Source organism: Aphelocoma coerulescens (genome assembly GCF_041296385.1).
Source record: "Aphelocoma coerulescens isolate FSJ_1873_10779 chromosome Z unlocalized genomic scaffold, UR_Acoe_1.0 ChrZ, whole genome shotgun sequence".
Lineage (NCBI taxonomy): Eukaryota > Metazoa > Chordata > Aves > Passeriformes > Corvidae > Aphelocoma > Aphelocoma coerulescens.
The window spans coordinates 33,803,200-33,825,143 of NW_027184085.1; the positions used below are offsets into that span (position 1 = coordinate 33,803,200).

Here is a 21,944-nt window from a genome sequence, read left to right on the forward strand (position 1 = left end):
ATACTGAGCATAGCTAACCTTTAAAGCTTTCAAATGGGGCAGTAAGTGCATTTTATAAAGTACTTTTCTTGCTCTGAGAACTATGTTGTTGTTATTATTACTGTTGTTAAATTTTCTCTTTTGAACTATTTTCTTTGCAGTCTTTGGAGTAGTTGCCATCTTCTATTGTGTGAAAGAACAGTTTGGGTACAACACTGATGAAACAAGATTAAACTGGTTTATTAAATGAGTGTAGCTGGACTGCTTGCTGATTATCATTCTTCCTGTCTTGTATCTTTTCATTTCTGTTTTCTGTCCTTGGCAGTGGAACTTAATTTAGTGGTACCAAATCTGCCTTCATTGATTCCAGCTGCTTCTCGAGACTGTGTAGGTCAGTTGGTCTCACGTATCTAAAACTGCTCCAATTTTTATTCCATTGGACAACTTGAAATTACTGTTCAATAGGAAAACTTAAGCTGTTGATTATTAATATGGTAGAATTAGCCTAGAGAGTCTGGAGTAGGTTGGATATTTCTTAGATCTAGGGTTTTTTTGGTTTGGGTGTTTTTATTTTTTTTCCTCCACTCAGAATTTTTCTGAGGGGCAAATTTTCAGAGTCCTGAGTGTCCTGGATTACAGGGTCCATTAATTTAGAGATATTTTCAGCCATTTTTAATTCATAAGTAGCTATTCAACTTGCTCTCACAAAACTTTACTTCTGAAAGCTTTGTTATTTTTGATACAGGCGTTTATATCATCACGTCATTGCCCCACCGTTTTGTAGCAGTGGTAACTGGTTTTGCTGGCAATCAGAAAAAAATCAGACTAAAAGCACAATTCTGCTTCTTAAGACAGAATCCTAAATTGTTAGTAGATTTCTTCTGTGTCTATTCTAATTTTAATTTATTAAATATAAAGCTGAAAATTTTTGGCTAGTTTCCTCACTTCCTCTGGTAACCTTTGCATACAGGACAGAAAACCATAGCAAATGCAAAGAAAATTCAAGGTAGTGGGTAAGAATAATATATTTTGTTTAAGGCCAAGTGTTCTCCATTTTTTCTAAACCATGTCTGAAAAGCTGTAAGACTTCTCAGTAACAAAATTGATGTGTAAGTGGCAAACTGTATATGATTGAGAAAACTAGAGATTTATTGCTAGGTAACAATCACTTATTACAATACTGGATTTTCAGAGTCAGTTTATTTGATCACCACATCTTCTTCTTGGGATGTACACTTTTGCATCATCTCTGAGCCCATGGTTTGAAACTGGAAAGGAAGTCTGCATTGGAAGAATACAGACACCTGTTTCCCCTTACATGGATGGTGTATTTGTTAGTGGCTCTCATGAAAATGTTAGTAAGAAATTGCCAATTGTTCTAACTATGGTAATGTGATGTTAAGATTTATTTATTTAATCAATTTATAGAATACAGGTTGTTTTTCGGTATTAACTGTACAACTGTGGTTGACATACCAAAAGCTTAATGCACAAGTGATTTTTTTCTCAAATGTTCACAGTCTGCAGAACTCTGCTGCTCTTGGAACTGTTTTTTGTACAGGTGGAAAGGAAAAAAAAAACCCTTGCTGTTTAATCAAATTGTTTCCAGGCTTGGTGCCTTTGCTTCCATGGGAATTGCTTACCTGAGGTCATTTGCTATACTTCTTATTTTGTACTGTAGTGCCCTGATCTGTTTGGAATGCTTTAGACAACTTTACCATCAAGCCTGGTTATATGCATTTAATGCCTGATTTTCATGTTCATACGCAGTCAGAAAACAGTCTGGTACACAAACAGCAACTACAGAGTCAACATTTTTTTTCTTTGCATATGTGCAAATTTGTGACAATTTATCTATCTGATGTAAAAAGCCAGTTTAGATTATTTTCAGTACCAGACCTTGATACAAGTTATATTCCTGGATGAGGTTCAATTAACTCAGTCCTAGGTCATCCTGTAGGAATGCTTCATTAAAATGTAACTGGCTAGCTTTTTATCTTTCACCTTGTTCTTAAGTTTATTTTTCCAATGTTAGAGGCCTCTATAAGATAATCACCATGTAGGTTGTAATATGTTTCAGTTGTGCAACTACAACATTCTCAGATGTTTACTTGAAAATTGCTAGGAAGGAATGGTCCTGTATTTGCATATATGCATGTTCAGACCAAAATGCAGGTGACATCCAGCCATTCCCGTTCCACAGCTGGTTGTGTTAAGACAGGTAGAAGGTGGGCAGTACATCTCTGAAGTTATTTTAGCAATTCTGGTTTTTCTAATGCTCATGTGATTTAGTCAAGTGACTGTAATTGAAACTTTGTTTAATAATTTTTATTATCATCTGATACACAATCTAAAAAAGGAAATCTTTAAAATCATTTCTAATAATTTTTTTCTCTTGCTGTTGACTGACTAGCTAATAGACTGTGGACTATGTTTTTTTTCTATTTTAACCCTGTTCAGTGCTAATGGTATGCTGGAAGTAATGTCGCCTTACCTTGTCTTTTGTTGTTATGGATGCAGTTTATATTCTTACACGTTGTAAAATGTGCTTCAGAGAATGTATATATGTCTGTGTGACTTCCCTGTGTGCTGCAAGTTCCATTTTAAGTGTTTGATAACCTCCTTGCTCATTAACTCCTCCTGAACTCACTTCGTGGAATAGTCTGGTTTATAATGTTCCATTCTGTAGTAGTTTTCAGTTATCTGTAATGTACATGAAAGGTCTGATTTCTGCTGTGAAAGTGAGGTGCATAAGCTGGAGTTGCCCACTTATTTGACTAGAAATGGGTTTGCTTAAAAGGGAGCATGATATGGGCAAGCATATTGATGCAAGCAGTAGCAGGGAAGGTATGCTGAAACACGCAAGTGATTGGAGTGCCAGCTGCAGTATGTTCTAGCTGTTAAATGGTAACAAAGGTTACTGTTTGCACTTGCTGTGTACATTTAAGCCTGTGTGGATACATGAGTGTGTTAGAATCATAACTGTATTTCATGTTTAGCAAAAAAACCCACCAAAAAATCCAGTATATAAAGTTTTGATTGCCAGGTATAGTCTATAGTTGTGTTCCTTACTGCTTTTCAAAGTCATTTCAAGCATCAGCTTCTTGAAATCTGGTTACACAGAGACAAAAACTGAGGCAACTAGAACAAGAACAATCATGCAGATTTATTGAATACAGTTAACAATGAGAACCACCTTCACTGTGTTCTTTTTGTAGCTGTGGAATACAGCTAGGAAATAGTTAAAAAAAAAAAAAAAGCCAAAGGTAGCACTGTTGTTGATGTATTTCACTAACGTGAAGTTTTAAAAAAATCATATTCGTAGTATTAGTACTAACCACTATATCCAGTAATATTTTCAACCCTTTAGCATTGTATTTAGATTTGATTTTTATGAATGATCCTAGAGACAAAAGTTTTTAAGTGTCCAGATCCTCACTGCTGATAAACTTGCTAAGTTCAGGTCTTTGAGTTCTATTTTCTCTTGCCCCACATGATTAAACTTTATTGTTCTGATTTAGGATCATCTGTTTCTGCAAACATTGGTCTTTTTTAATCATCTGTCATCATCTATTTATTCCCACCAGCTTTGTCATGCCATTATCTTTACCACTGTTGTGAAATGCTGGATGCAAATTTTTTTTTAGGCCTGTAGTCACAGCATAAGGTGCAACAATTTTAAACTTAAAAGAGGATGGTTTAGATTGTACATACGACATAGTGAGGGTGTTGAGTCACAGGTTGCCCAGAGAATCAGGGTATTCAGACTGTGGATGCCACATCCCTGGAAGTGTTCAAGGCCATGTTGGGTGGAGCTGCGAGCAGCCTGCTGTAATGGAAGGTGTCCCTGCCCATGTCAAGGAGGTTGGAACCAGAGGATGTGTAAAGCCCCTCTGCTCCCAGCCCAAATCATTTTTTGATTCTGATATTTGAAATGTGTTTAGAAGAAAGAGGGACAAGCTGAAGGCTTAATGCAGCCCAGTTGTATCTCTTTGCTGGGTATGACAGTGATTTAACTTTTTCAAACATGTCTTTAAAGGCAATTACAAATCTTGTTCTCATTTTTTTGTCTTTTCAGCTTTAACAGATAGCTGATACTGTTTATCTCAACAAGCATGCTATCTTGCTTGTTACTTAATGTGCCTATCCAAGGTGTATGTGCATACTATGTAATACTTTTTATGTGTTTTAAGGGACACTTCCAAATTCACTGATTAAAAGGAATTCTTCACTGGTTCTTTTGTTATAAAATATAGATTTAGCTGGCATCAATGAAGATTCTTTTATACAAAGGGAAATCATACTGTTCTTCACTTCCTTCACCAATAGTGCTGTTTAATCTCAGTACAGGATACAATGGTCTGTGTGATTAAAGAATAAGACAACTCCCTTCTTTAGCACTCCAGGGAAAGTTTGTTTCTGTATTTTCATAATCTGTATACCCTTTTTCTCTTCTGATGAATTCACTGGAAATAATAGAGAAATTGCCTCTATAAAGACTTGGTCACGTAGCTGTATTTCTGTATTGAGGAGTGAGGTGCCTCACAGTGTTGTCTATGAAGTTTTGCCTAGGGCAGTGGTTGAGAAACATAATGCTTCTCTCTTACTCAAATTGTAGCCAGTAAGTTTTCCAAGTCTTGCAGATGACCTCCAAATGCACTGTCTTCTGTCTGTTCAGTAATGTCTTTCTCTCTCAAATTAGCATAGCAAATTCCGTTTTTTCAGTGAGCTTTAGGTCAGTTAATTTTAAAAGTAAATGTCAAAGCAGAGTGCATGTACATTTTTTAAACTTCTTTACTGCCAATAGCCAAGTATAATTCACTTGCAAAGTTAAAGATCTGTGGAGAAGCCCTGAGTTAATTTTAACACCTACCTTGCTTAAAGCTTTAACTGTGGAGGCTGTTTACAAAATAGGTGTTTCAACCACAATGAACAAAAAGTGCTGAAGTTATTCTTCAGTCTGGAAATAAAACTTATTTCCTATGCAGTCTGGTTACAGAAATATTTCTAGTTATGAGGGAAAGAACCCATGTAAGTTCTTCAGTCATCTGTGTATGCATGCTACAGGCTTCCACACAGCAAGTACTTTGTAAGTAGTAGTTTCCACACGTTGTAGTTTGTGGGTAACATCAGTATGTGAAAGAAGATGCAAGTTTAGTAAATTGCAGTGTCATGTTAGCCATCAATCACTTGCGGACATTACTGCCTTTTCAGGTAGTAGGGTGCTTAATGAAGTGGAAATACAAGATTTTTTAAAGACCAACTTGATTTTTTCTCAGTAAAGCTATGCTAGTTGGCCTCCTGAGCCCTGTGCTGGGTTTTTTTGAGAACATGTAAAGTTAGCACTCCAGTTAGAAGGGAACCGAAAAAGTACCCCTTGATATCCACACACACTCTAGACATATTTTTACTGGTTTTGTGCATTGAGATACCAGCATTTGTGACATCACTCTCCAGGAGCTGAAAGGAGCAAGCTATTACTCAAGGACTTGCCTGCACATAAGCCTTAAAACCAGCTATTTCTGAATCCAGGTCTTATTTTTACTCTGGAGTGAGTACGTACATACATACATACAGTTTGCCAAGAATGCCTTCTTCTTGTTAGTTTAAGGTGTTAGTATTTGTATGTAAATTGTCAGATTGGTGTTTGTAATAAATGCTTGGTTGCCTTCTGTATGCAGTTTTGCAAAGCTTATGCTTCCTTTTCTTTAGAACACTTGTCAAAAACTGCATTTATCTGTACCATTTTTTTGTAGATTTATGCTGGTTTTCTAGCCTAATTTTAGAGGATAATTTGACACTTTACAGATTTTTAGAATCTAATTGGTGCTTTAGAGACTAGTAAATAACTAAAGCAATTTCTAACATTGTAATTTTTTTCAAAATCTATAAAAATTACAGAAGTCGAATCCTTTTCACCAAGGCAATTTCCTTATGAAATCTCTCCTTAAGAAAGGGCAGTGACCTTTGTGAAGATAATAGCAATTAACTATATTTTGATAGAACTTCATGAAGAATTATAAAATTGCATTTTGATTGTGAGAAAGACTATTGTATTCTTAAAGCAGCCAGCCTTAAATGAACTGTGGGAGAGAACACTTTGTCATATTTCTGGCATTTAGCTTTGAAAAGATGTTATTTTCTTCACTCCTGCATGTTTTTGCTAAACAAATCTTGTCTTAGGCTAGTTGTCCTAGACATGTTAAAGACCACATCTTAAAGTGTGGTATGTGCTGCCTGGTTTTGTTTTTCATCTACAAAACTAATTACTGCCTGTGGGAATTCCTTTTAGAAAAACACGGGGGGTTTAAAAGTGCATCTTTTATTCCTTCATTTAAAAAAATACTTTTGGTCCTAAACTGCTCACAGCAAACTTCCCTTTTGTGAACTATGAATGAATTGGAAAACTAACTTCACTTAAATAAACTTAAATAGTTTTTTCATAACCCTTCTGAGTCCATATCGACACTGGGGTTTGTAATTCCTGAAACAGTATTGCTCATGTTCTTAAAATGGAGTTCCCAATTTTTGTTTTCAGTTTATTTGGCTCAAAATTAAGTACCTTGTAGACTTCAAAACAAGGTCTTTCATGGAACTTTTATGTTGACTTTTTTTTCAATATGTCCTGCATTGTCATCATCCAACATTAAGATAGCAGTGTTTAGTTTTAGAATTTTTTTTTTTATTTAGGTTTTTTCCTGCAAGAAAACACACTATTGTGTGTTACAATAGAAATCCCAATATTTTCTAAATGTGTTTTTCTGTTAGTCTTGTGCTGTGCAGAACTGTGCTCATAGAAAACAGACAGAGGACAGTAGCTTTTGAAGTTATTCTCAGGAAAAGTTGCCCTGATAAAAATTAGGATACATGGTCTCGTAGAAGAATGCTTGTTCCCTTGTCTATTAAGAGGAGCAATGTTCATACTTGTTCTTGTGTGAGTCATCACAAAAATAATGGAAAATAACAGTGGATTCATCTTGTTCCCTACAAATCTTACTTTTTTTTTTTTTTTTTTTCCTGCAGTTCAGAAGGCAGAGTATTCTTGGACCTGATGAATTCTGCTGTTTCTATTTTATTGGTGGCTATCTGCTAATTCTTTGTCTATTTATGTTTCTAAAACTGTTGCATTAGTGAAGATCACTATGGCTTAAATAAGAGCTATTACTTTCAGGTCTCTTTTGAGTGATCCTGTTGCTTTAAATCTTTCTGAAACTGGAGAACAAATTCCTGAAGAGCTGACTTGCAGTGCTTATTTGAAACCTTACTTATCCTTGTGGAAAATGAACTGTTTTGAGAGACTCGGAACATTTTGAAAAAACTCACTAAATGTTGTGCTGACATACAATACTTTTGTGCCAAGTTTCTCAGCTGAATTGTCTGGTGACTCTGACTTTTGCCTGCCACATATTACACAGAGTTTCTATGAAGTAAAACATAGCCATGGCTAAGAGAAAAATGTAGTATCGTAGATACAAGTGTATGCTGCTTAGCAACTAATTGCTACAGTTTTATTGATCCCCACTGAGGAAAACTTAGGAATGGATTTTCTTCATTTGCGTTCTAATCCTCCAAATCTTAGTATTTACTTTTTCAGGTGCTTTTAAATTTTCCTCCCTCTGTTTTCCCAGGAAAACTAAGTTCTCCCTTTAAAGCATATTTGAGGATAACATTAGTGCAATTCCAGGAACTCGAGCTGTGATTAAAATATAAACTCTTGTGGGATTTTTGACGTATGCTGTTATTGTTACTGGTTTTCTTTTTCCTGTTCTGTGTGCTAAAAGTAAATGTAGTCCATGATTTTAATGTTGCATTGAGAAAACACAATGCTGAGCTGTGTGAACGTGACCCAGTTAATAGAAGGCTGGAACATTTAACAAACGTTTTGGGTTTAAAAAACCCAATACTCTAGGATGCCAACCATTTTCCTGTTTTTATCAGCTTTTTCCAGTTATTCGATTTCACTTCAAACAGTATTTTACAGATTGCAAGATACTCTAGCTCAGGACTTTCTTTTAAGAGGAGCAGAGAGTGGTTTGTTTATTTCTTATTTCCTTCTTTATTTTAATAATTCTCTGAACAATTCCAAACATCTGAGAGGCAAAATGAAACATTTTAGACTTTGCAGTTTTATGATTAATCCAGTATAAGTCAGTGCTGCTGCTGAAAGGGTCATACTGCTACTGCTTTTGTGCTGACACAGGCGACGGCTGGAGAACTGCTCTGGTTGAACACTAAGCAGTCTCTGCCAGGTTAGTATTCATCCAGAGCCATTTCTTGTTCTAATTCATTATGTGGTTGCACAGACTGTAGTTCCGGACAGAAGCAAAGGTGGAAATGAGCAGTGGCAGTGTGCGAAGGGATCTCTTAACTGAAGCCCCCGTTTATAGAGATGCAGGCACTTGCCCTGCATTTCTTGCTGATTTGCTTAGCTGTAAGGCACTTTATTGCTGGTTTCATGCTTTTTGTGACAGTAAAGGTAAACTGATGCAAGTTTTGTACCTAAAGGTGATAGGAGCTTCACAGGTAGCTATGGCTCTGGAGTAATTTCCTTGTTCTTCAGGAGACCTAGGCACCTGAAGGATGAGGAAATGACACCCTGACATTTGAATAAACCTTTTATTGTTCCTGTTGATATGGCATCCGTATGTTTTAGGCATAAATCTAGTCACATAAATAACTGTCCCATGGCTTTCTCCTCTGCAGGAGAGCCAAACTCTTCTGTGCCTATGTATGGATTGCCCTACAAAAGTTTTTGAGAGAACGTTGTAGTGACAGTGTGAAAAGCATTGTGGGAAGGTATTTTAAAGGGTGCAGGTACATCTCCTTTCAGGTTTGAAGGGATTTGAAAAGTTGATATTTCAGTGTTAAGAAAATAAAAACTGTAGTTGGAATATAGAGGTACAACAAATTTGCATGAAGTTATTTCCCCTCCATTCCCAACTTTGTTGTCATGCTGCAGTAGCTTTCAATATAGTGTTTGGCACCCGAGTTGCATAATTTTATGCTAAAGTTTTGTAGTAAATATGCAGGATGGATAAGTGACTTTTGCCTCAGATGGTACTTAGTACACTAATTATCAATAGTCTTAGAAATCTTGTGTGCTGTGAATATGGGAAATACTTTTTCAATATAATGTCAGTAAGGAAGAGCAGGATAAGAATAGGAGCGTCAATCAAGTTGCAGGGAACAGCGCTATACTGCCTTCACCAAACCACCTTTCTGTTAGCAGAGGCCAGTGTTTCTGCAGTTCCCAGACTCAGGCATTCTGAGTACAAGAAACTTCTCTGTTTTGGTGGTAATACCCATGAACCACCACTCCTCGGTGGGTAGGACCTTGGAAGCCATGGCAGTCTTGTTTTCAGAGATGGGAACCAGACTTCCATTACTCATTAACTTTTTATATGGGATTCCCAGAAATCTGGTGATGGAAACAAAGGGATCTAGAAGAATGTGGTCCCTAGCTACCTGAAGGTTCATTGCTTGACTGCTACTGTTTAAATATGTCTTACTCATCTTGTAAATATAAAAAATTTAATGAGATTTACGTGCTTGAAATAGTACTTAAGGTACTTGAGCATAGGCTGTCAGCTAGGTTTGTTCTTAATAGAAACTTATGTTTTACTGCTTTAACATCATATGCTTAGTGAACACCAGTGGTGTTGGGTGAACAACTCTTTCCAGATCTGGAATGTGCAGCTGAGCAGTGATGAGTACTGCCTGATCAGCTGATGAAATGTGGGTTTGGATGTGTGATTTTTGTAAATGATTTCCAGATGTTACAGTCGCCAGCTGAATGTCTCAAGACTGCACTGTTAGGTCTAAGTTATAAAACAAAATGGATGCAATGTGCAGAGGATAAAGTGGTGAGCCTGTACTTGCAATTGTTCTCTCTCTGTCAAAAAAAACAAAAAAGACAACATGATTCTGTGGTCAAATTGCTCACAAGTAATGGCATAAAAATAGGGATGCTTTTTGATTGAGATACCTACATTAACTTATAGCCTGTGAAGGGCTTGTACAGTTTAATAGATAACATAAAGCAATTTTCTATGTAGCTGTTGTGTTAAGAGCTTTGGGTGAGATCCTTTATTCTCACTTTACTTTCCTTGTGTTAAAACATGACTGCTATGTTGCTAGAACTGAAATCTGATTACCCTCAGTATCTTTCAGTATCTTTCTTGAGCAGCAAAAGTCAAAGTTTGTTTTGCAGTATCCCTAGAATTTTACTGAACTCTGTATATAAGAATTTTACTATTTGCAGAAATTTTTTCATAAGTTCTAAATCCTGATAGTTGTTGAGAGGGGTTTGAGTTTGAAAGCAGAGTGTTCGATTTCTCTCTCTTTCCTTTCCCTAGGAAGTACTGACATAACCATGATAGAAGACAAAGGTCCGCGAGTGGCTGACTATTTCGTAGTGGCAGGGCTCACTGATACAGACACAGCAACCCTCCTGGACCAAGAAATAAGCCGACATGAAACAAAGTCAACTGGTCCCAAGGCTCCAATTACTGACATTGCTGTGATAATTAAATCAGCTGGTGAAACTGTCCCAGAGGGATACACCTGTGTTGAAGCCACCCCTACAGCCCTCCAAGCCAACTTAAACTATGGAAGTCTAAAGAGTCCTGAACTTTTTCTTTGCTACAGGAGAGGCCGGGACAAACCACCTCTTACTGACATCGGGTGAGATTTCTATTGCTGTTGAGTTCCTCTTTCAATAATGATAAAATCTTACTCTTCATAGAGGATGGTGAAAACAGATGTGAGAAAAATTCATAAAAAGTACTGTCTGTATTGCTTATTGTGTGTTTTCATATCGAATAGGTCAAATGAAGTGTCAGTCTTCTAGTGAACTTGTCTTTTTAAAATCAATGATAATGTTTTAGTTTAAAAGATGGGAGAGAGAGATGAAGCTGATAAAATATGAGAAATTAAGTTCTCTGCTGCAGTTTTATGAAAGATGATAGAATAACACGGAATTAATTTATGTAGTCCAAATCCAGAAACATTAACATGCTTAATCTGAAAATTTATTACTTCAGAAGTCAAAAATTATCACTTTGTGGAATTCACTTTAAGGCTTATGGTAAAAGATACAACTTTAAAAAATGTGTAAGGATGTTGTAGAACTACTGTGGATATAATGAGAAAGATAGAAGAGCATGGTTGTGGGGTGCTGTTACAATTATGGCAAAATAGAGAGTGTGTATTTTTCTCCCTACTTAGTAAATAAATAGTGAAGAGTAAATATCATGCATCTATATATACACTATAAAAATTTCAGTTATTTTCATTTATAAGCTTAAATGCTTGGACATAAAGCCTACATACTCTGGTTTTGACCTACTATTTGAGTGCCTGCTGACAATCAGAGTTCAGTCAGGGGGAGACCGATAGGGAAATCTTAGTAATGAAAGCAGCTCCCTGGTAAGACAGTTCACTCTTAAGGGTTATAGTTCAAGCTGTATAATTAAGCTGGTACATTCTAATTTCTGTTCATCTTGATCATCTAAACTACATTCTAATAGTCTTCTTAGTCTTAGTGAAGCTGTGATTTTTAACATAATCTTTTCTCGTGTGATTGACTGGCACTGCAAGAAGAGACGCTACAGTGTGAAGTTATATTTTGAATGATTTGTTAAACTTCAGTAAGTTCTAGTAGAAGAAAGAATTTCTACAGGGAGTGTTTCCTCAAAGGAATTCCTGAACAATCAGTCTTCAGCATGTGCCTTTAAGGAGGCAACTTGGCTAGCATATGTTTATTTCGTGTCTCCCACAACCTTAGGAGCTTGAATTCTTGGTAAAATTTTGTAAATGAAATAGGCAAGTAGTTGGCTAAGATGGTGGTATTTGGCAAATAGTATTTATTCTGTATTTGTTGTAGACAGATCTAGCTAGGCTGTCACACCTAACACATCATGACCTAACATGTCATGGCAGTCTTTTCTCTCTGAGTAATGATGCGTATTCTCCCCCTGCTGTTCCCCCTGCTTTGCAACTATGTGCAAGAGATGGTTAGAGCAATGTTTTTTTTCTTTGTTTTTTTTCTGTGAATTCCAGAATTCCTGTGTGTTCAAATAAAAGTAGTGTTCAGGCAAGAGATGCATGTACAGTCTGAAGGCTAATTTATGCTGTTTTCTACTATTTTATTCAAGAACCAATGTGAAAGAATATTTTACCTTTCAGCCTGACATGCTGAGTGAACTTAATATGTGGAGGAAGAGTACATCCCTTGAAAGGATGAAATGCATACTCTTATGTCAGAGTTGTTAGTATGTGTATAAAATTGAGTTATGTCATAGATGGAGCATTCAAGTGACTCTTGATAAATGTTTGTGTCTGTCTGTGTATTTCTTTCAGTGTTATTTTTAGGGAAAGTAGTTAAACAAATGCTGTTTGGAAAAGATGGAGATAGGGACATGCTCTACTGTTTGTCTGCCACTGTCCTTGTGTTCAGTATTTCCACTCCCTCCATCCTCGTTGCTTTCTATTTGTCCACTGCTTGTTGAGTCGAAGTGTCTGTAAGTTGCTAGAGTGAATTCCTGCTGCAGTTACCTGCTTGCATATAGTTAGGCCATGTGCCATGCCTCTGGATGTTACATTTCCTAGAATTAAACAGATTAATTAGTTGGAAAAAATATCAGTTGGAAATTAGTTGAGAAAACAAAGGTTTGTTCTTAGGATAAAAGGTCTCTAGGGTCATTTTCCTACATGTAGCTGTAAAATTTAGTATCTTAAGCTTGTATGTTTATGAAATAATTCAATTACTGTCATTCTGTTGCTTTCCTCACCAGTTTTTTTGCTGATGTTCCAGAAATAGATGAGAACCGAGATTTGAAATCTGTCAGTTTAGGTGCAGTGAGACTTTCAAACAAAATCTCACCTCTCTTTGTTTTACACGTGAGTTAGGAACTTGTTAGAACTCCAGCACATCTTTCTTACATGGAAGAAAACCTTGCAGAAAAATGTTTTTTTAAGTACAAGTGGTTTTGCAATTCACAACATTTAGTATAGAAAAGGAAGAATATCAGAATTCTTGTCTGAGGCAGAGGTTCTTGTAATACCAAGTAATGCAAAAGTTAGGTAATTTGCATTGTGTGAGTAAAGAAATTCTGATTTTTTTTTTAAACTTTTTTGGTTTTTTTAACTGGTATGGGAAACTTTAGTTTGCTTAGGGATTCTCTGCTAAGGACCCATGTGATCCTATATGCTTGATTACTGAAAATGTCTGCAGGCATATCAATTGAACAAATGATATTCTTTACTAGAGATGTATTTAAAAAAAAAAATGAACTCAAATTTCAAGAAGGATAATAGAAACTGGAAGATGTTCTTAGCAGTCGGTATCTTCACTGTTCCTTAATTCCACCACTGTGACGACTGCAGCTGGGTGTTTGGAACAGCTTAGGATAATAATGATGAAACTAATAACTTGTTTGTTCAGACAAATAATACTAGAGGTGACAGTAGAAATAAAAGATAAATCAGTCTTTTCCCTTTGCTTGACCCACCACTTTTCTGACCTTCCTAGTGGTTACAATATTTATATAAGTTCCTTTATTATTCAATACTTGCAAAATTAGAGAGGAAGAGGAGTTATAAAGGCTTATTTTGCATAAGAACTGTGAGAGACAGAATTTTGTTTGGATCTAGAGAAGGAGGAGTCAAACTGGACACCCCTAGACAAATGCAATTCACAAAAGTCTGACTGTTTTGACATGGTTTTCCAGAAGCAAAGTTTTCTATGTTTTAAGGTTTTTAGTTCGACAGCCACAAGGTTGTATTTCTTCTTTCTAAACTCTGTTCCCTGATGTATTGAAGTATACTTTTGAATCAGTAAAACTGGGCGTAAGAGAACTTCCACATACAATGTCAAACAGTCTTACAACGAGATGATAAGATTCTTTTGGTCTTTCTTGCAAAGAAAGGACCTAACATGTAGAGGAAACTGATTTAGATTTTGTTTGAAATGAAACTGTATTGATGTTGATAAAATAATGTAGCAAATAATGTGATCCTAAGATCAAGACCAAACTGTAAACGTAAAGAAGCAGGAAACAAGTCTAACCATGATCAGTACTAATTAATCAAAGGCAGACACTTGGAAAGTTGAAACAAGTAGAAGTAAACCTACCCTGTCAGGGAGGACATTGTATATACAGGGTGTCATGTTCAGTATTTCATGCATCACTTCTGAATGTTTTCTCTGAATCATTAAAACCATTGTTTAATTTGAGTGATTCATGGGTGGTGGCATTCTTCTGTTTGCTTGCAGATACAGCATCATACTGTAAGTTCAGAACTATGCATGAGGCTAGGAAATGGAGTGGGTTTAATAATACTTCTCTAGTGTACATGTAGGGGTGCATGTTGCTTTCATTTTCTTTTTTGTTTTGGTGAGAGGTCACCCCACTGATAAAATCTTGAGCATTTAAAGTACATTTCTTAGAATACTTGTAAACTTATTAAACTGAACTGCTGGAACAGTCTGATTAATGCCATGTTCCTTCTCATAAGCTGACAGCTGACAAATGTTTCTGGAATAATTTTATATTTTTTGATTTTATTTCAAATACGTGAAACTGAAATAAAACTGAACTGGAACTTTTATTGGAGATTGCTCTGTTAGTTATTTTCTTCTGATGAATGTAAGACAGTGATGTGAAGAGTTCATGTAAACTCCTTATGCACAATGGATGTCACCTGCCACCATTACAGTTGTTGGGGTTCTTTGTTGTTTGAGGTTTCTTAACTTTATGGAGGAGGTGACCCAATAAAAGGACAAAATACATGTTCTTCCGGAACACTACATAGTTTAGAAGTAGTTCAATTACATGTACTTTCATATCTTGAACCAGTAGTATATTAACACTAATGTTGCACCTTGGAAATGCTGGTATTAGTCTGGTTTTGAACCTGAGACTACATATTGTTTTAAATGTACCAAGTCTGATGATCAGAGTCTTTACAACTGAAACAGTTGTTGAATATTACTGTCCTTCATGATTAGTTGAATAAATTGGCAGCCTGGTAGCTATGTTAATATAGTCCCAACTCATGTGATTTCTTTGCTTTTTTCAAGTGTTCTAGGACTGTAATTCATGTGTGTCATCAATACTATGACAAGATATATGTTTGTTCTGTTGAATCAGAATAAACAGTAATATTTGTGCTTTCCAATTTAATGATGGGAAGAGTATTTAAGTAATTTTGAAAGTTTTATTTTTTTATATTTTAAGTTTATATTTTTTTAAAGTTCTGAGAATTTTTGGATGTGCAAGAAGACTTTTTTAGCTTAGACACATGACTTTTTGAAGTTTTCAAATACATACTTAGTAGTAGTCTGTCAAACATTTAGCCAAAGGTATTTTGGGACAGTAAATATGTATTGTCTGGTTATTTTTTATTTTAAAGTTGTGATGGAATACAAGTGGGAAGCTGCAGATCACAAAGTACAACGGTTTAATGTGTTACCTTTATCCTAAGTTTTGTTATGATAAAAAACTGATTTGAAGGTGACTGGTACTCTGTACATACTGCAGAGAACCAAGCAAATGGAGCCATTGCTTATTTGGGTGTGGAATGGGAGATAAAGCTTTCCCCATAATAGCATCTGTGCATTAAAAGTGTTCAGGTGTATGTTTTGGCTTCCATATTTTGTCTCACAGTGACTTTCTAGTAGCTTTACATTAGGGAAAGAAAAGTTATAGCTTATTTAGCTGCTGTGAAGCTGTAAAGAATCTTTCATTTTTTGCTAAGAATATGATGATCTAAGTTAGTGATCTTGCAAAAAGAAAAAAAATCCATACACCACATGAATGTTGCTGTACAGCCATGTAAGATATATTCTGCTTTCTAGAAGTACAGTCAACTGTACTTACTGTTTCTTCCTTTTCTGTTGAGCAAAGTATTAGTTTGTCTTCCTCCCTCATTGTCTTAAGCACTGTTATTCACACTGAATGTCAAATATTACTGGGCTTAGATTTTTTTTTTTCCCTGTAAAAATTCATCTAGGAAGCAGACTTCTGTCCTCTGTTGTGCTTTCCCAAAAATATTTCTTTAAAAAAATATAAACAAACAACAACAACAAAACCCAAACCCAAAGAACACTTAACATAAAAACCAGAAAAAGACAAGATTGAAATGACTTAGCAAGCATTTTAGTGATTAAATTGTCCAGTGTCCAGTGCAATTTAAACTGTAATTTGTATTTATTTTTCATTGATAGTGCAGCATTCCGACTAGTTCTATAACTAAAATCCTTTTGAATGTAGCATGATTTTATTTTTCTGTGGCTCTGATTTGTTTCCACAGAGAGTTCAGTGTAATTTTAAATATTTCTGAGTAGTTTCTTCAACCTCAAGTGCTGCATGAAAGACAATATAAAGGGTGCCTGGTAAAATGTTGCAATGATGACATAGGTTGCTGTCTCTGAATGCGTTCGAGTAACTTCGTTTCTATTTGAATGCACATAATACTGTTTCCTTCCTGTGTGCAGAGTTCTGTATGAGGGGAAGGAACGCATAATTTCGGGCTGTGAGGTGATTCAAGCTACTCCGTACGGTCGTTGCGCTAATGTTAACAACAGCTCGGCATCTTCGCAACGCATCTTCATCACCTACCGAAGGGCCCCTCCAGTGCAACCTCAGAACTCACTGGCAGTGACAGATATCTGTGTCATTGTTACCAGCAAAGGGGAAACCCCTCCTCACACATTCTGTAAAGTGGATAAGAATTTAAACTGTGGTATGGTGAGTATTTACAAGCTTGCATTCCTTTTTTTTTTTCTTTTTTAACCCAACAGGTATATTTAAAGGAGGAGGTCCTTGAACTCTTCTTAGCACTATTATAATTGTGTTCTATCACTACACCATAATTCCTTCATTCTTTATACCATCTGTGAGATGTCGGTTTTGTAGGTTTTGTTGCTTTGATTTCCTCTTGGGTTAGAAATTACTGTTTCATACTGATTACTCACTACTTCAGTTTGCATATTTATCTATTGGTCTGGGTGCTATTTAGGAGTAGTGCAATGAAATGTTAATTTATTTTTCTTTTAATTATCCCTTCCCTTCCCTTTGGGGATGCTGGCATTTGGTATGAATCAGAAATGCTTTTTTCTTAGTTATTTCTAATGCCTGTGTTACTTAGACATTGTAAGTATGATAATTGCTGCTTACAGTTTCTCAGTTTGCTTTGCTTTAATTGGTTCTCTTTTATTTAGTCTGTTTTGCTTTTAGCTTACTTGGAGTGGATTAAGTGAGGTTTTTTGAGTGGTAGAGTTTATTTAGACAAACTACAAAAACTCTGTGTCAATAGCCATTTTACAGAACTACAAGAAAAGCTTCAAGCTATGAGTTATGATGATTAGAACTTGACTTCCCCTAATGAGGTCCCCAAAAGAGTCTACTCTTAAATAACCAATGAAGCATGAAGGTGGAAATTAAATTGCTTTACTTTTGCCTGTTCTTTTGTTGAAACAGGTCAGAGAGTAGTGTGGTGGTGTGGTTATTTTATGTAAATCCTCTAATCTCTGAAATTGAGAGAAGGGTGAATTCTCATTTTTGTCATTTACATGCACTCAGCAGCCAACTGGTCATTTTATTCTGTAATGCTTTTTGTTAAAATATCTGATTTGTTTGTAAAGGGAGTATATTCAAATGCTTGATTTCTGTTGATTATTGTCATCTTTGCTGGTTCTGAGATGAAACTTGTGTCTTTCAGTGGGGTTCCAGTGTATACCTTTGTTACAAGAAATCTGTGCCAGCTTCTAACTCTTTAGCATATAAAGCTGGTAAGTAGTTTTAGAAGTTGTCTTAACATGTTAACAAAAGGATTCAAATGCCTTGTTGAAATAAAATAATAATTTAAAAAATTTAAGTGCTGTCTGTCGGAATACTGTTCCTGGAGGATGTCCGTTGAAATCAGCTTCTATAATGCCGTCTTTGCTCTCCTCATTTTTTCCCAGGGGGAAAAAAAAAGGGTATAGCATTTTTCTTTATTATTCTAGTTCTTATGACAGGCGTGATGCCTTAGGAGCTTTAGCAAACTTTTGCCATAGCAAACATTTCAGATGTAGGAAAAGACTTCATATTTCTTGTGTTGGTGATAACGGAGAAGGAGTAATTAAAATCCTGTTCAGCCTTACTTGTATTTCTTTCTATGTCTAAACATCTTCTGTTTAATATGAAAGTTAAATGTATTTCTTCCCTTCAGTTCCACAACTGTTTTCTTGTTCCTTATTTGAGGAGAGTGAAAAATATTCTGAACAATAAATGACAAGTCTGGCTTTTAAAGGGTTTTTAATGCATTGCTACAGATTATTTTTTGTTTCTGAAGAAGCCCTTAAAAACTTTCAGAACGTTTCTGCTGAGAACTTAGTGTACCAAATTCCTTTGAAAGGAGTAAATTACCAAACGGAAGTTGAAAGAATAGATAATGAAGTTGGTGTAGCACAGAACAAGCAAGATGAGCAGCAATAGTAAACCCATGCTTGTGTGCCTTTTTTCTAACAGCAAGAGTTTGATATATTTCTGAAAGCTGGATAAACAATTCTTTTAAATTGAACATACAGAGTAGCAGAGAATGCAGACAGTCAGGTAGTTCATCCTATTTTCAATAAGGGATTATTTCTGTTTTTACAGTAAATTATCACTTACTTCATAGGAATTTCTAATAAAATCTAATCCAGTGGCACATTTAAATAGCACAAGTAATTCCCAAGTGGTTTGATGTAAAAATCTTCACTATGTACTGTTTTTGAGCAGTTATTAAAAGCATAATAGCTCAACAAATAACTTCAGTATTCATATACTATTTTCAAGTGATCGTTACTTGGATGGCTTAGTCTTACTGTCAAATGAAAGACTTTCTCTTTTCAGTTATAATCTTCAGTTATAAAGTTTAGGTAACTGTCAGGCGTACCTATATTTTGTGGAAAATATATTGCTTGCATTATTTAGGGCCTACAGAGCAAATGTGCTTACTTTTCTTTTTCCTGTTCTTGAGGCTTAATTTTCAGATATCCTCAAGAGAACTATGAATCATTTCCACTGTCAGACTCTGTACCTCTCTTCTGCCTTCCTATGGGAGCTACTATTGAGTGCTGGGACCCTCAAACCAAATATCCACTACCGGTGTTCTCAACATTTGTACTGACATGCTCTTCTGCAGAAAAGGTATGGCTCCATACTGTGTTTTTGCTTTTATTTCAGGTGGCGGTTATGGAGGGGATTGTTTCTTCTGTGTTTAAGAAATACATTATCTAGTACTTCCTTATAAAATTATATTTCTTAAGCCATCATGTAAGATGAAAGTGAACCAAAACAGGAAGCAGCTGGAAGAGTATATGCTGTTTACTCCTATGTAGGCTGAACCATACACTTAGCAAAACCAAAGCTCACAGCACATGGCTTTCCCTGTTCTTTCATGTAATAGGAATGGAAGTGTAGGCTACATATTAAAGAGGACTTAACACATGTGGCAGCAATGTGTTAGCAAATTGTTACAGTTTTCACATGGTTACCTTAAAAGGCACTTCTGTGTGACTTTATGTAATAGGGCTCTGTATATATCTCTGCACGTGAGTTGATAACTAGCTACCAGAAAACAGGAAGGCAGGGAGAGGAAAAGCATGTGCTGAGAGGGAGGATGTGAAAGGCTTTAATGAGCATCCAAGACTTAGTGATCTTGTTGAATTTGCATGAAGGGATGCATGAATTTTCATGAATTCAAACATCTGAATTCTATCTTCTAACATTTGGATCTGTCTGCTGAATCTGTGGAAGGCCACCAGCACACAAAGGCACCAAAAATGTGCCTTGGCTTACATGTGGGAAGGTAGTAGAGGTACTCCTGATGAAGCAAGGGAGCCTTTGCTTAGGGTTGGTCTCCCAGCTGTTGTTTCATCTTGCCAACTGTCTGTGTGGGTGTGAACTGTATGAGGGAATAAGTGATTTAATGTGTGATTGACTCTCTAATGAACAACAGTTTGGCTCTGTTGGTGATAATAGCTCAACTTCCACTCTGTCTCACTCCCCTAGTAGGGAAATCTACATACTTCTCCATTTCCAAACAGAAAAAAACATTCGTCCAAAATATTAATACTTCTATTGCAAGCAGGGATGCAGTAGCTGCTACTGTTTTTCTTTCCTTATTCTTCCTTTGCTAAGTTCACCAGAATAACTCAGTTATGAAACTCCAACAAATATTAGAAAAGGTTGGTATCTGTTTAGCTTGATAAAATGAGGGAAGTCAAAGCTAAAATAAGTTTATTGTTTAGTTTGGTAGTGATAGGGGAATTTACTAAAGAGAAACATTTAATGAGAGTTTGAGTTTGAGATTTTGGGGGTGTTTTTGACCCAGATGATTAATAAAAGTTTTGTCACAGAATGAAGGTTTGGTTCCTTCCCTTTCAATTTGCTGAGTATGAATACTTTGTTGAGGAAGGTGCAATGAGAATGAGGAAGAGAGTTCAAAGCACTTTGTTTAAAGGTTGCTTTGTGTATATGACATAAATAATGTCATTTCATAAGGTATCAGCAAAAGCACTGTAGTTTGTGCAAACACTGAGGACTTAAAGATGCGCCAAAAGTTCTAGCCCAGTTTCCTGTTAAATACTGGACCTGCTTAGCTGTTTTTCTTTATCTTTTAGGTTTACGGTGCTGCTATCCAGTTTTATGAGCCTTATCCCAGGGAGCTGCTAACAGAAAAACAGCAATCGCAGCTGGGTCTTCTGACAACTGTAGAGAGAAAAGTGATTACTTCCAAGTCCATCAATTCGAACAAATGCATCTGTCTTCTCTCACACTGGCCTTTCTTTGAAGCATTTAGAAAATTTCTTATGTTCATCTACAAACTCTCTGTCTCTGGACCTCATCCTCTTCCCATTGAAAAGTATGTGAAACATTTTTCAAGTTGAGGTGGGAATGTAGTTATAAGCTCAAGAAATCATGTGATTTGTGCATGTCACAGTTGCCTAGTTGCTATAGTTGATCTGCCATCTTGTTTGCACTGTTTAGCTTATTTTGTACTGATAGAAATTGTTGCTGCTTCTGTTTAATGGTACTGGCTCTTGCAGTGCCAGCAAAGCTAACTGGATTTTACTCTGGGTTTTTTTTAGAATATGTCAAGCGTGTTTACCTTTCTCTTAGCTAAATCAAACACAGAACAGACTGAGCTGTGATACATGCTACATTTGCAGTCCTTTATTTTAGCTTAATAAATATAAGCTCAAGAATGCTGTACATTAGCAGCAAATTATCTATGCCTGTTTCCAAGCACTTCAGCTAATTCTGATTGTCTGTGAATGTGTTTGTAAACTCTGTAAAGGATGATTGTCATGATCCTGAAAGTTTGCTTCAAAACTGTTAAGGCATCTGGCAGTGAAGTATATACTTTAGCAGAATCTCCTTTAAAACTCTGTAGAACTAGGCTGCCTGGGGTTTTAAGTGGCTTGCATAAATGTCATTTTGTTCATATATTTTGCTTATATATCTGAAGCTGCCAGTATTAATTTTCGGGCATGAAATGTGAGTGAATTAAGCTTCGTTTCAGTTTGCATAAGTAGGCTCTTACACTTACCAAAACAGTAAAGAAATCTTAACAGTCTTTCTAAAACATGCTAGCATATTAATTCTGAAATGTGGTTAACATTGGTTTGAGCCCTTCTTTGCTCCCTGGTGCTGTTTCTCTAATATCTTGTCTTCTTTGCAGGCATATATCCCATTTTATGCACAATATACCTTTCCCTTCACCACAAAGGCCAAGGATTCTTGTGCAGGTAAGCAAAACATTTTCACTAGTTTAAAATCCGTTTTAAGCCACAGCAATGGCAAACCCTCTCTTGCCTTTGGTTTCTTCCTTTATGTTTTTTACTTGGGTTTGAATACTCACCTGCTGGAAGGGAGAGGGGAGGAGATGGATGGGCTGGCCTTCTCTCTCACTGATATAAACCTGGGACAACT

General features: G+C 36.1%; 1 protein-coding gene across 7 annotated transcripts in view; it reads left to right on the forward strand.

Moving 5' to 3' along the window:
• The window catches only part of DENND4C (DENN domain containing 4C), an 81,322-nt gene that overhangs the window by 16,826 nt on the left and 42,552 nt on the right, over positions 1–21,944 (forward strand). For all 7 annotated transcript variants that reach the window (XM_069002386.1, XM_069002389.1, XM_069002390.1 and 4 more), the window contains 6 exons: positions 10,335–10,662; positions 16,478–16,730; positions 17,704–17,773; positions 18,988–19,157; positions 20,633–20,874; positions 21,694–21,760. In XM_069002386.1, coding sequence (XP_068858487.1) covers positions 10,352–10,662; positions 16,478–16,730; positions 17,704–17,773; positions 18,988–19,157; positions 20,633–20,874; positions 21,694–21,760 — 1,113 coding nt within the window. In that variant the 5' untranslated portion in view covers positions 10,335–10,351. The remainder of the gene's footprint in view (positions 1–10,334; positions 10,663–16,477; positions 16,731–17,703; positions 17,774–18,987; positions 19,158–20,632; positions 20,875–21,693; positions 21,761–21,944) is intronic.